The sequence below is a fragment of the Oncorhynchus nerka genome, linkage group LG14, assembly GCF_034236695.1.
Source record: "Oncorhynchus nerka isolate Pitt River linkage group LG14, Oner_Uvic_2.0, whole genome shotgun sequence".
NCBI classification, from domain to species: Eukaryota; Metazoa; Chordata; class Actinopteri; order Salmoniformes; family Salmonidae; genus Oncorhynchus; species Oncorhynchus nerka.
Window position 1 is genome coordinate 73,910,484 of NC_088409.1, and position 14,065 is coordinate 73,924,548.

General features: G+C 41.5%; 1 protein-coding gene across 2 annotated transcripts; it reads left to right on the forward strand.

Annotated features, from left to right (window-relative positions):
- Window positions 1–8,374: 8,374 nt before the first annotated feature.
- LOC115142185 (zona pellucida-like domain-containing protein 1) lies at window positions 8,375–13,337 on the forward strand. Of its 2 annotated transcripts, none has more exons than XM_029681644.2 (11): window positions 8,375–8,456; window positions 8,836–8,949; window positions 9,153–9,373; window positions 9,561–9,742; window positions 10,107–10,179; window positions 10,385–10,482; window positions 10,930–11,010; window positions 11,239–11,410; window positions 11,645–11,747; window positions 12,075–12,104; window positions 12,416–13,337. In XM_029681644.2, exons 2-11 carry the CDS (start codon window positions 8,844–8,846, stop codon window positions 12,589–12,591), a joined length of 1,242 nt encoding a protein of 413 aa, XP_029537504.1. In that variant the 5' UTR covers window positions 8,375–8,456; window positions 8,836–8,843; the 3' UTR covers window positions 12,592–13,337. The 2 variants fall into 2 exon arrangements, with proteins under 2 accessions (XP_029537504.1, XP_029537505.1); XM_029681645.2 differs by having other exon boundaries at window positions 8,381–8,482.
- The last annotated feature ends 728 nt before the right edge of the window (window positions 13,338–14,065 follow it).

Genomic DNA, 14,065 nt, shown 5'->3' on the forward strand with positions numbered 1-14,065 from the left:
GAAGCAACATCTCAAGACATCAGTCAGGAAGTTAAAGCTTGGTCGCAAATGGTTCTTCCAAATGGACCATGACCCCAAGCATACTTCCAAAGTTGTGGCAAAATGGCTTAAGGGCAACAAAGTCAAGGTATTGTCGCTCTGGATAAGAGCGTCTGCTAAATGACTTAAATGTAATGTAATGTATTGGCGTGGCCATCACAAAGCCCTCACCCTATAGAAAATGTGTGGGCAGAACTGAAAAAGCGTGTGCGAGCAAGGAGGCCTACAAACCTGACTCAGTTATACCGGCTCTGTCAGGAGGAATGGGCCAAAATTCATCCAACTTATTGTGGGAAGCTTGTGGAAGGCTACCCAAAACGTTTGACCCAAGTTAAACAATTTAAAGGCAATGCTCCCAAATACTAATTGAGTGTATGTAAACTTATGACCCACTGGGAATGTGATGAAAGAAATAAAAGCTTAAATAAATCATTCTCTCACCTATTATTCTGACATTTCACATTCCTACAATAAAGTGGTGATCCTAACTGACCTAAAACAGGCCATTTTTACTACGATTAAATGGCAGGAATTGTGAAAAACTGAGTTTAAATGTATTTGGCTAAGGTGTATGTAAACTTCCGACGTCATCCTGTGGTTTTCCTCTCCCACATGGGAATATTAGCAGCATGGTTCTCGCCCAACATAAGACCCTTGCACATTTCCATTCATGGTCAAAGTTCAAGAGTGACCCAAAGCTCTGCTCACATTACCATAACATATTGCACTCATGTAAGCATACACTACATAAGGCTTTTATCCTAGTAGTTTAGTGTAATTTATATCCTAAAACTCAAGGCCCAGCGGAATTTGGTCCCCCCCTGAGTGTTTTCTTTAGTATTTTTTATCAATGGGCAACTCTTGCTGTGTCTACTACATAAGTAAGTAAGCATTTCACGATAAGGTCTACACTTGTTGTATTCGGCACATGTGACAAAGTTTGATTTGATTTTGATATATCAATTTATTTGTGTATATTGAATAAGAGAAACTCATGGGACAGGCTCATATAAAGGGGTTTTAAATCCACTTTAAACCCAGTCTCATGGTAGGAAAATGTTATGGCTTTTTAGAAACATTGCTCACTGAAGATCAAATGGCAGAACAGTCTTTGATGAGGACTAGGTTTCCATGTCCATGTTAAAGCTGGAGAGTCAAATTACACTGAAACTCACCAGTTTTGCGATGAACTCAGATTGTAGGATTTGCGTGTCTGTTTGGCCAGGCTGTTTTTAGAAGGTGATCTGATAGAGACTGTAATATCTGGCAGAACTCACAACTCACCTAAGTGACCTTGGAGATTTCAGAACACTATAGAGGATGAACCTCCGGGACATAGGGTAGACTATGGTACAGTGTAAAAGCATGTCAGAATCTCACTAGGCAAACGTTTCATTCCAGCATACAAATAAATGATGATACTTGTATTATGGAATGTACAGTATAAGCTGTAATAACCATAACATTGAAAATAAGATTTCTAAATAACGAAGAACATCTCACCCACACACACACCTTAAAAGGTGGTCTTAACAATATATGCTTCTTATTAAAAGTAATGACTTAAGTGGAACACATGGCCAAGTAGGGCATGTGTTAGATGGTAATTGTTTCACTATGTGTATAGATGTAGGATCTTAATACACTACAAGTTTCATTTCCTGAAGAATTCTCAGCAACAAAAGTGATCAAATTCTACATCTGTATACAGATATAGGAGCTTAATTTGATCTGTATATAGATGTAGGATCTTATTTTGATCACTCTTTTGTTGCCAAGAATGTTCATGCACGGCAGGAAATGAAAACTTCTAGTGTATTCAAGGTTTAGAAATGCTTCTAAAGTTTGACATTTCCACTTTAAAATTTCAGACTTGATTTGCCCTAAAGGAAAATGTATCAGCCCCTACAAACAATGCCCATAATTTTTAATACACATAATAATTCACAATTCCTGTTGCTGAAAGACTATTTTCCTGTAGCAAACTGGCTCAAATTAAGATCCTACATCTGTACATTTTTTGTGTACATGGCCATCTGATCCTATTTGTTCTCAATGGCAGTTGAGCAGTTGTGTTCTTGTGTGTGCTTCATATTTGATTACAGCCCAGCCTCATCATGCTAATGAATAGCAGGGTCCCCTTTCCCATTGTGTGCTGAAGGCTTTGTGACCAGCTGTGGCCTAGCTTCAATCTTGCACCAAGTGTGACACATGAGGGAGGCTGCTATCAATACACTAATGCTCTATTGGGGTGCATACAGTATTATGGGGTGTTAACAAACAAACAACAATACATGTGACAAACACACACACAAGGACAATACACACATACAGATCTTAATTTGGTCACCCTGTTGCAGGAGAACTTTCCCGCAATGCAGGACATTTAAAACTTTTAGTGTATTAAAAAGGCTTCTGGAGTTTGTGATTTCCACTTTGACATTTGTTTCAGACTTAATTTTCCCTCATGAAGTGTGTATTGATCTAAGAAGGAAATACACCAGACATATTTCATGAGTAGGCTACAACATGACACACTGCTCTTCATACGTGAATCAATGCAAACACCAATGTTATCTTGCAAGCTACCTTAACATACTATGCTCTTTATACACTGTAGAAGTGGCTCTCCTAGCGGCCGGGGACTTTAAAGCAAGAAAACTTTAATCTGTTTTACGTAATTTCTACCAGCATGTCACGTGCAACGAGAGACCACCTTTACTCCACACATAGAGATGGATACAAAGCTCTCCCTCAACCTCCATTTGGCAAATCTGACCATAATTCTAACCTCCTGATTCCTGCTTACAAGCAAAAACTCAAGCAGGAAGTACCAGTGACTCATTCGATACGGAACTGGTCCGATGACATGGATGCTAAGCTACAGGACTGTTTTGCTAGCACAGAGCCGTGATTCATCCAATGGCATTGAGGAGTATACCACATTAGTCACAGGCTTCATCAATAGGTGCATCTACGACGTCGTCCCCACAGTGTCCGTACGTACATATCCCAACCAGAAGCCACGGATTACAGGCAACATCCGCACTGAGCTAAAGGCTAGAGCTGACACTTTCGAGGAGAGGGACACTAATCCGGACGCTTATAAGAAATCTCGCTATGCCCTCTGACGAACCATCAAACACGCAAGTGTCAGTACAGGACTAAGATTGAATCCTAGTACACCAGCTCTGATGCTCGTCGGATGTGGCAGGGAACACACCAAGACAGTCATGAAGAGGAAAATAGAGCCATCAAAAATAGAGCCATCACCGTTTGGTATGGTAACTGCTAAAATCCGACCACAATGCGCTACAGAAAGTAGTGCAACGGCCCAGTACATCACTGGGGCAAAGATCCTGCAACCCAGGACATCTATACCAGGCGGTGTCAGAGAAAGGCCCTAAAAATGATCAAAGACTCCATTCACCCTAGTCATAGACTGTTCTCTCTGCTATCGCACGGCAAGTGGTACCAGAGCTCTAAGTCTAGGTCCAAAAGGTTCCTTAACAGCATCTACCCCCAAGCCATTAGACTGCTAAACAGTTAACAACTTCTGAGGGCTAGGCCCCTTTTTTTTCTCAATTTTCCAAAGTAAACTGCCTGTTGCTCAGGCCCTGAAGCCAGGATATGCATATAATTGTACCATTGGAAAGAAAACACTTTGAAGAAATGTTAAAATAATGTAGGAGAATATAACACAATAGATATGTTAGGAGAAAATCCAAAGAAAATCCAACCGGAAATGTTGCTTTTTTGAGAGACCATCCTCTTAGAATGGCAAGTATAAGGTCATATTGAAAATTAGCTCCCTGGATGCAATTCCTATGGCTTCCACAGGATGTCAGCAGTCTATATTCAAGGTTTCAGGCTCGTAACTTAAAAACAAATAAGAAACTTCAGTTTTAGTACAGGGACACTGTCTTGGAAATGCATGTTTGCGTGCACCATGAAGACAGGACGCACCTGCTAAAATCAGTTTCTTATTGAACATAGAAATGTATTTTAACTTCTTGAAACAAAGTTTAGGGGTAGATTTTCAGATTCCTTTCTCTGCATGTTGAATGAGTGGATTACACAAATCGATGGTGCCAACTAAACTGACTTTTTAGGATATAAAGAAGGATTTTATCTAACAAAACGACACTACATGTTATAGCTGGGACCCTTTGGATGACAAATCAGAGGAAGATATTCAAAAAGTAAGTGAATATTTAATCGCTATTTGTGAATTTATGAAACCTGTGCCGGTGGAAAAATATTTTGATGTGGGACGCCGTCCTCAAACAATCAATCCGGGACGCCTAGCCCTAACCAACAATGCAGTTCAACAAAAAATACAGATAGGAATAAGAGATAAAAATAACAAGTCATTAAAGAGCAGCAGTGGAATAACAATAATGAGACAATATTCAGGGGGGTACCGATACAGAGTCAATTTGCTGGGGCACCGGTTATTTGAGGAAGTATGTACATATAGATAGAGTTAATAAAGTGACAACAGAGAGTAGCAGTGACAACAGAGAGTAGCAGTGGTGTAAAGATGGGGTGAGAGGGGGTGAGGGAGGGCACTGCAAATAGTCTGGGTAGCCATTTGACTAAATGTTCAGGAGTCTTATGGCTTGGGGGTAGAAGCTGTTTAGAAGCCTCTTGGACCTAGACTTGGTGCTCTGGTACCGCTTTCTGTGCGGTAGCAGAGAGAACAGTCTATGACTAGGGTGGCTGGAGTCTTTGACCATTTTTAGGGCCTTCTTCTGACACCGCCTGGTACAGAGGTCCTGGATGGCAGGATCTTGGCCCCAGTGATGTACTGGGCCATTGCACTATCCTCTGTAGTGCTTTGTGGTCAGAGGCCGAGCAGTTGCCATACCAGACAGTAATGCAACCAGTCAGGATGCTCTCGATGGTGCAGCTGTAGGACCTTTTGAGAATCTGAGGACCCATGCCAAATCTTTTCAGTCTCCTGAGAGGGAATAGGTTTTTTCATTCCCTCTTCACGACTGTCTTGGTGTGCTTCAACCATGTTAGTTTGTTGGTGATGTGGACACAAAGGAACTTGAAGCTCTCAACCTGCTCCACTGCAGCCCCATCGATGAGAATGGGGGCATGATTGGTCCTCTTTTTCCTGTAGTCCACAATCATCTCCTTTGTCTTGATCACGTTGAGGGAGAGGTTGTTGTCCTGGCACCACACGGCCAGGTCTCTGACCTCCTCCCTATATGCTGTCTCGTCGTTGTCGGTGATCAGGCCTACCACTGTTGTGTCATCAGCAAATGTAATGATGGTGTTGGAGTCGTGCTTGGCCGTGCAGTCATGAGTGAACAGGGAGTACATGAGGGGACTGAGCACGTACCCCTGAGTGACCCCTGTGTTGAGGATCAGCCGTGGTGGATGTGTTGTTACCTACCCTTACCACCTGGGGGCGGCCCGTCAGGAAGTCCAGGCTCCAGTTGCAGAGGGAGGTGTTTAGTCCCAGGGACCTTAGCTTGTTGATGAGCTTTGAGGGCACTATGGTGGTGAACACTGAGCTGTAGTCAATGAATAGCATTCTCACATAGGTGTTCCTTTTGTCCAGTTGGGAAAGAGCAGTGTGGAGTGCAATGGAGATTGAATCATCTGTGGATCTATTTGGGCGGTATGCAAATTGGAGTGGGTCTAGGGTTTCTGGGATGATGGTGTTGATGTGAGCCATGACCAGCCTTTCAAAGCACTTCATAGTTACAGACGTGAGTGCTACGGGTTGGTAGTTGATTAGACAGGTTACCTTAGTGTTCTTGACCACAGGAACTATGGTGGTCTGCTTAAACATCATTTAGTGTCCTGTGCACTCGGAATCTTGTTACATTTTATTTTATTATTTGAGTGGCAGGCATCACAAGCAAAGTCGATACGTTGGCTTTTTTTCATTTGGGCAAAAGTCTGTCCTCTCGCCTCTTTGCCCTTTCCACCGTGACCCGGAAACAGATAAGTCGTCAAGTAGTTGAGGAGAGTGTAAGTTTGTTCGTAAAGAAGCAAGCCAGCAGTGGGATGCAGGGTGGTATGTTGCTGGATATCTGGGTCATATCCTGAGTCGTTATATTTAGGCTTATGTGCGGCTACTCAGCCATGGAAACCCATTTCATGAAGCTCCCGACGAAGCTCCCGACATGTGCTCATGTTGCTTACAGAGGCAGTTTCGAACTCAGTAGTAAGTGTTGCAACTAAGGATAGACAAGTTTTACACCCTACACGCTTCAGGTCCCATTCTGTGAGCTTGTGCGGCCTACCACTTCACGGCTGAGCCGTTGTTGCTCCTAGGCATTTCCACTTCACAATAACAGCACTTACAGTTGACCGAGGCAGCTCTAGCATGGCACAGATTCTGCAAACTGACTTGTTGGAAATGTGGCATCCTATTCAGTAAGGCTATTCTACTGCCAATGTTTGTCTATGGAGATTGCATGGCTGTGTGCTCGATTTTTTTTACACCTGTCAGTAATGGTCTGGCTGAAATAGCCAAATGCACTAATTTCAATCGGTGTCCACATACTTTTGTATATATAGTGTATCTGCCACACCCTCTCTGAAGCAGTTGTTGTTTTCTCAAAGGACAAAAGCATGTAAACATTTAAAAAACTATTCGCTACTTAACCTTTTACTTATAAAACATCTTGCACAATTAGCAACATTTGTTTTACCACTTTACACATTTATTTTGGGATTCCACCCCTGTAAACGTCATTTGCTTGATGATGCACAAGTGGAGAGAAGAGTCTCACTTCATACAAGTACATTTTCATCTACTTTCCTTCTCCTTGCTGCCTCTCTTCGATTACCTTTGACCTTTTTCAAACGGAGGTGGGGCAGGACGTAGGAGAGAGGACACAGGAGTTGAGCAAATCCAATTAAGAAATAGCCATTTCATAACTTCACTTCACCTGTGAGAGATGAGGAAATTCTGAAATATTCAGAAGAGAGTGGAAGTTGATAAAAGTGCTTCAGTAGGTTATAAAGGAAAACTTTGGTCATCAGTATATATGCAATCTTTGCTTAATTGCTTTAGTTTTACAGATTAAATGCTGAAGGATATTTCAAATGGGTTCAGGGGCCAATCACAATGGGAAAACAAAAAACATGATTGGTAAATAAGTTTAAAAAATATGACCAATAACATAATGTTTTGTTTTGTATTCTCATTGTGATTGGTCCATTAACAGAGGACACTTTTAAATATACTGTATAAAAGCCTCCTTAATTTTCTTATTGATTCTGTTTGCTCCACAATTTATGCACCTTGGTTGGATCTTGGAGCGAGGTAGCGGCAGTCTGCAATTCACTTCCCTTTGCACCTGAGAACCATTAACACACCGCCAAGCCTTGTCTGATGATGCTTTGCTGTACCAAGAGTAGTATTTGTGACCGTCATGGATCCACCCCACGTTTACCATTTAGAAAACATCTAATCTCTAGAACAAACCGTTCAAAATGTATAACTCATATTACCTGAGATATATTTTTTAATTGTTGTCATTATACATTCATATACCATATTGCATACCGTTTTAAACTATTTATGGGTCGCTAAGTGTTTGTTTGAAAACAAAACCACCTTGTCCAGTCATGTTACCTTGCTGGCTAATAACCCGGCAACTTAACCTGTATGGTTTAAGATGGCACTGGAAGAAAGGAAAGAGGCTCCTGGAAAGGAGATGGGCTTATGTAGTCCATATCTAATCAATCACTTTTCTGGTGCTCCTAAATACTGTTTGGTGTGCTCCTAACTTTTTTAAGTTTGGAGCACCAGTGCTACCAATGACTAAAGTAAATTTAGAGCTTTGCAGCTTAAAGTTTTATAAATCAAAAGTAATATAAGTTCATGTAAACCTTCAAAACAAAACTTCCAAGTCTAAGTAGGTCCAAATTACACCATAAACTCTTCAGTTTAAATCACAGAATTAACTTTACCCTAAGTGATACCCTGTGCATCACAATGACCTACACACAGCCCTGCATCAGACCATGCAGACCAGACGTGAGTTGACTTTTATGTCCATGTGAATGCAGGCCACGGCCCGCTCTCCTCAGCACCTGGTGACAGCTTAATTCCCAGGCCTGGCCCCCTGCTGAGGTGGCCGTTTGTGTGGGATGACAGACGGAGATCAGACCAAGGGGAGATGAGTGGGAACCCTGCAAGTCCGCTCAGGTTTCGAGCACCGTGAAAAGATTTGTCCAGGCCATTCACCTCTGATGGAGTTTCCCATGTTCTGCTGGGAAGCACTTTTTATTGAAGTGTTTCCATAATGAGTTCCCATTTCTCTCTATCTCTGTGTGGGCACACACATATGCGCTCACGCACGCACGTTGGCACACATATTTTGTGGTGAGAGCTGGCCTGTCCATTCGTTTTTCTGCTGCAGCCGATACCACATGGAGCACCGGTGAGCTACCAACTACACAGACCAGGGTAAGATAGGCTCGGGCCCCGGGCAAAGGGATCAGAAAAAGAAGGGAACCGGATTAAAAGGGGTTGGGGTGTCTTGGAAAGAGGAGATTTGTTAGAGTATTTAGGGGATTAGAGTAAAGGGGCTGGGATATTGAGTTTTGGAAAGAGGGGCAGTAAGGGGACCAGGGCAAGATGGTTTATGGTAAGAGGAGGTCTAAATGAGAGGTGTTGGAGGACTTTAGGGGATTTGAAAAGGCTTTTAAATAATTTGAGTACAGCACAGTTACAGACATTCATGCAACACCCTAGATATTTTGAAGGTTATACGTTGTTAACATTCTGAAGGATGGAAATGTGTGAACCTCGCTCTCTAGGTGTTAAGATGGAGCGGATATGTTTGATCCTCCTGCTGATGGGTAGGACCACTTCAGTCTTGGCACAGTTTAATGGATACAACTGTGATGCCAACTACCACAGTAGGTTTCCCGGTGAGCATGACAGTCATTTAATCTCCATGTAAATTCTCTCAAATCATTTTAACTTATTCTTAGTTCTGAGAATTGTTGTTAGAATTGCAGTTTACCCTTTTATCTCGTTGTCTATTTTTCTCTTTGTCTCTCTCTCTCTCTCTCATTCTCTCTCTCTCTCTCTCTCTCTCTCTCTCTCTCTCTCTCACTCTCACTCTCTTTAGCGGAGCGTGACATCAGCGTGTACTGCGGGGTTCAGACCATGACCCTGAAGATTAACTTCTGCCCGGTGCTGTTCTCCGGCTACACCGTTGCAGACCTTGCGCTCAATGGTCGCCATGGCGATACCCACTGCCGGGGCTTCATTAATAACAACACGTTCCCCACGGCAGTACTGTTCAGCATCAGCCTCAGCACACTGGAGGCCTGCGGCAATAGCCTGGTGGTAAGGAATACACACACAGATGGACGAACACACACACACCTACTGTTATGTTTTATACTTACACAGGTTTGTATTAGTATGACCACCAGAATCGAATGTGTTATATATTTTGGGAGCACGTCTTGCTTGAGGCTGAGGTAGGCGTTGTACTAGATTGTGTATTTAGAGACAATGTCCCTGTCCTCAGGTGACAACGGCCTACGGGGCTAATGCCTACGGGAACATGTCGCTGGTGCAGATTGGTAATATCTCAGGGTACATCGACACTCCAGACCCGCCATCCATCATCAGCTATCTGCCCGGCCTGCTGTACAAATTCAGCTGCAGCTACCCCCTGGAATACCTGGTCAACAACTCACAGCTGGCATCGTAGGTGCCTGCAATAAACACCTGAAGGGCTTATTTTGAATACAATTGAAGTATTGAATAAGTAGAGATATTTCCGTATTTTTGACAGATGAATTTGACATTTGAAAGATAAATTTGACATTTGAAGGCAGTCAGCAATTTCATATTGACCTCGAATAGTTTGTGTCTTTTGTTCCTTTTTTAAATTGATGTAGTTCTGTCCTTGAGCTGTTCTTGTCTATTAATGTTCTGCATTATGGCATGTTTCTTGTTTTGCGTGGACCCCAGGAAGAGTAGCTGCTGCTTTCACAACAACTAATGGGGATCCTAATAAAATACAAACAAACTGTACTAAACTGTACTAACTCATTTGAACCTTTTCTAGGTCATCTGCTGCAATATCAGTGAAGGACAGCAATGGTACCTTTGTGAGCACATTGAGTATGATCCTTTACAATGTGAGTAAACAACATCAGTTTTTTTTAGTGCACACAAGGACTTCATAACAGGGCCCTCATAGTGGGAATTCAATGTCAAATAATAACTAGAACATGCTGAAAATACTAAACAAATGATGAGACAGTTTTATTAGGTAGGAATAGACATACAGTAGCATAAAAATAGGCAACTTTTTGATTCACGGCCAAACTCCTTTTTGTGCAGGACTCAACCTACAACCAACAACTCTCTATCCCAATGGCCGGACTGGCTTTGAAAACCCGAGTGTTTTCTGCAGTGAAAGCCACAAACCTGGACAAACGGTAAGAGATAAGGAGATCTTCGGATATGAAAAAGTAATATTTTTGGTTCTAGTTTCTACTATTCACAATATAGATGGGGATATGATCTGAGATTTCCAACATGATGTGAACAGACGCCTATGATTATGACATTATAAGTGCTGTTAAATTTTTTTTGAATCGCTGTAACCTTCTCCCACATAACCTGGATGGCATAGAATTGATATAGTAGTCAAGTACAACTGCACTATGCTATACACAGTATGTCATCCACATACGCTATCATTTAAGACCTATCCTCTATTCCCCATACCAGTTCTATCCTCTTTGGTTCATTGCCATTCAGCTGTCCTCTATGACTGTGTGAAGGCGCCAGTGGTAGTGCTAAGAATGTCTGATCTATCCTGTTGTGTTGTGTGGTTAGATCTCTATCCTGTATCAGCCCTGTACTGTTTTGTCTCTCTCTAGATGGAATATATTGATGGACTACTGTTACACCACTCCCTCAGGGAATCCCAATGATGAACTGCGCTACGACCTTTTCTTTGGGTAATCACGCTTTTTCTCAAACGATGCCAAGATAAATGACAAAAGTGTCCCATTACCCATTCACCCTCAACCACTTATCATAGAGCCCCTTACAATGGGTTCTCATGGTGAATGATAGGACATTTTTCTCATTGAGCAGTTAAAACAGGTCTAGACGTTTCAGTGCATTTTTGTGTGTGTTCGTGCTTGTGTGCATGCTTGTGCACATGCAATGCTTTTTCCAAACAGCTGCCATAAAGACCCACAGACAACTGTTTTTGAGAATGGGAAGAGTCAGATGGGTCGTTTTGCCTTCGAAGTGTTCCGTTTTGTCAAACACAGACACCAGAAGATGTCCACTGTGTTTCTGCACTGTGTCACCAAGCTGTGTCGGGTAGATGACTGTGTCCTGCTCATGCCGGTAAGAACATTTGACATCTTACCAAATGGTGTGTTCAACATCAGTACAGTCAGTAGGGGGAACTTCAGTGCTCTGCAAATATCAGAAAACATGTACCATATTTCTTGACTTCTGATCAATATGAAGCTTCACATAGTCCATTAATACCTAAGCACTATTCACTATTCCCTATTGAATACCGTTTCATATAAAGGAGTATATGTATGTGATTTTATATTCATATAATATTGGAAGATCTGTGGCCATCGGCGTAGGAGGGACGTAGAGGATAGCCTGGAGTCTAGGCCGTCGTCTGGGGATGCCATCATCACTGCTGGACCCATCATCACCAGGATTGGTACGCAGGATACCTCTTCATCCATAACCACTTCAACTAACCTATAGTTTTGTCTGAATTCAATTAGATTATTTTGATATCCATGATATAGTTGTAGAGTGAGTATTAAAACTGTATGATGTGATGTAGCCCATACACGATAATCCCTTTCGATTATATATTGTATAGTCTTGAAATCTACTGGAGGGTTATGTGAGAATAAAATTAGGTGGGATTTGACAGTATACTCAATGGTTATTCAGTACATTTGTATTAAAATGCATGGTTGTGTTCCTCAATAATGTTCAAACTCTGAAAGCATCAATGATTGATTTTGTTTCTTTACAGATGAAACTCCAATGAATAACTCACAACTCGGTAAGCTCTCTCACTTTGTCACTGCTTGTGCAATGCCTTGACAAGTGATACATTTATTTAATCTATAAACTTTATGATGTCAAAGGAGAATGTTTCTGTGCTACATATTTACATTCTTTATACATTCACTACCTTCAAAAGAAAATATGACACCATTGGATTTACAGTGGAAATTATGATAGTAATGGTTAACGCACAAGTTTCACTTCCCTTTTGTGTTTCTTAACCATTAACTGTGGTTTTAGCCTATATGAGTGAGTGTTTGTGTCTGCTCATACTTACTCTTTGTGTGTTTGTGTGTGGTAATCCAGCTGCATCGAGTGGCCACTCCCTCCCGTTGAACCCAGTGACCAGTGCTCTGCTGTCAGGTGTGGTCATTCTGGGCGTGTTCAGTCTGGGCTTCTTCCTGCTCTCGCTCCGCCTCCTCCGCAGACCCCGCCTCCCTACAGCCACACCCTCAGGAGCATGGAACCCTGGCTTCAAATAAACCTCTCGTGGGTGTGCTCTCTCTCTCTCTCTCTCTCTCTCTCTCTCTCTCTCTCTCTCTCTCTCTCTCTCTCTCTTTCTCTCTCTCTCTCTCTCTCTCTCTCTCTCTCTCTCTCTCTCATTATCTCTGACTCATTCTCCCCCTCGTTTTTTTATCCATCTAACTATAACTAATACCTACAGTATGTATTTGCACTGTAGCTAAAATAGGCAGGTGCAGTGTAATTGGTGTGAAAATACGATGCAGAATGTCAATAACTTGCAAATAAACTCACAGTAGACATAACTGTGATCTCAAACAATTATTCTAGAGTAAGAGGTTTAGCCACAAGCAATAGTTTCACTATGTGCCTATGTACCTACCAAGCAAATACATCAATACATAATAGGGACAGTTATTGTAGAACGGGACCTGTATTTTCTGAAAGGTTTACTTAGCTACTCTACCTTCCTTGAATGTGTACTTTACTCTCCATTTCGCTAACTTACTCTGTCAGCTGTAACAGTCACTGTCATGCCAAACTCTGTCACACATTCATGTGTACATGTACATACACATACTCAAGCGCATATTGATACTGTAAATAGTTAATTCCTACTTTGTGTACAGGGGAACAGTATATGTTCAATAATAATAATGTTATGTACTGTTTTCCTTGTTTTGTTCTGATCCTTTGATAGACCCGTGTATTGTTTTTTTACAGGTAGTGTGTAATAAAACTGACCCAGGTCAGTATGTGAGGCTGATTTCCCATCTTTTCAATACCTTAGTGTCTTTTTGTCATCCATTGCTTGGCACGGGGTCAGTTACATTAAAGAAATAAAGGGTCATTCAAATAACCCTGACACCTGGGGATGACTGATACTGTCCTCTACAAAGGCCAGCACCAAAACATTACTTGTAGCTATTTCTATAACACACTGCCTATTTTAACCTGAGAAAGGGTAGGCTTAAGTATAGTACTAACATGTGAGGAGAATTGAAGACGTGATTCATCATTCTATATGTATGATCATGATGAATATTTATATACCGTATGTACAGTACTTATTGGTATTAAGTATGGCTGAAATCCTGACTTCCACATAACTTGAATGTTTGTGAAAGTTTTTGCCATCAATGCTTAATTAAAGAAAACTCTAATAACTTGCTCAAGTCAGGATTTCACCCTGTGCTTATTTTATTTGAGGATGATGTGTTTTTTCCCCTTTTTAGGGAATGTGCTATTTGATGTGGAAAGTTAAACAAAGAACACAATAATCCATTTACTATAATTACTTAATTTCGTATTATGTGTTTAAAGTTATAATCATGTTGATAGGAGTTACAGGAGGGGGGGGGGTATTTTTCAAATAAACCTTTTACATATCAGTCTGCCTAATGATATTATTTAATGGCCTTCATAGTGCAATAGTATCATTTTAACACTGATGTTGTGGCGTGTTTGAGACTTCAAGCTAGAGTTCAATCGGAC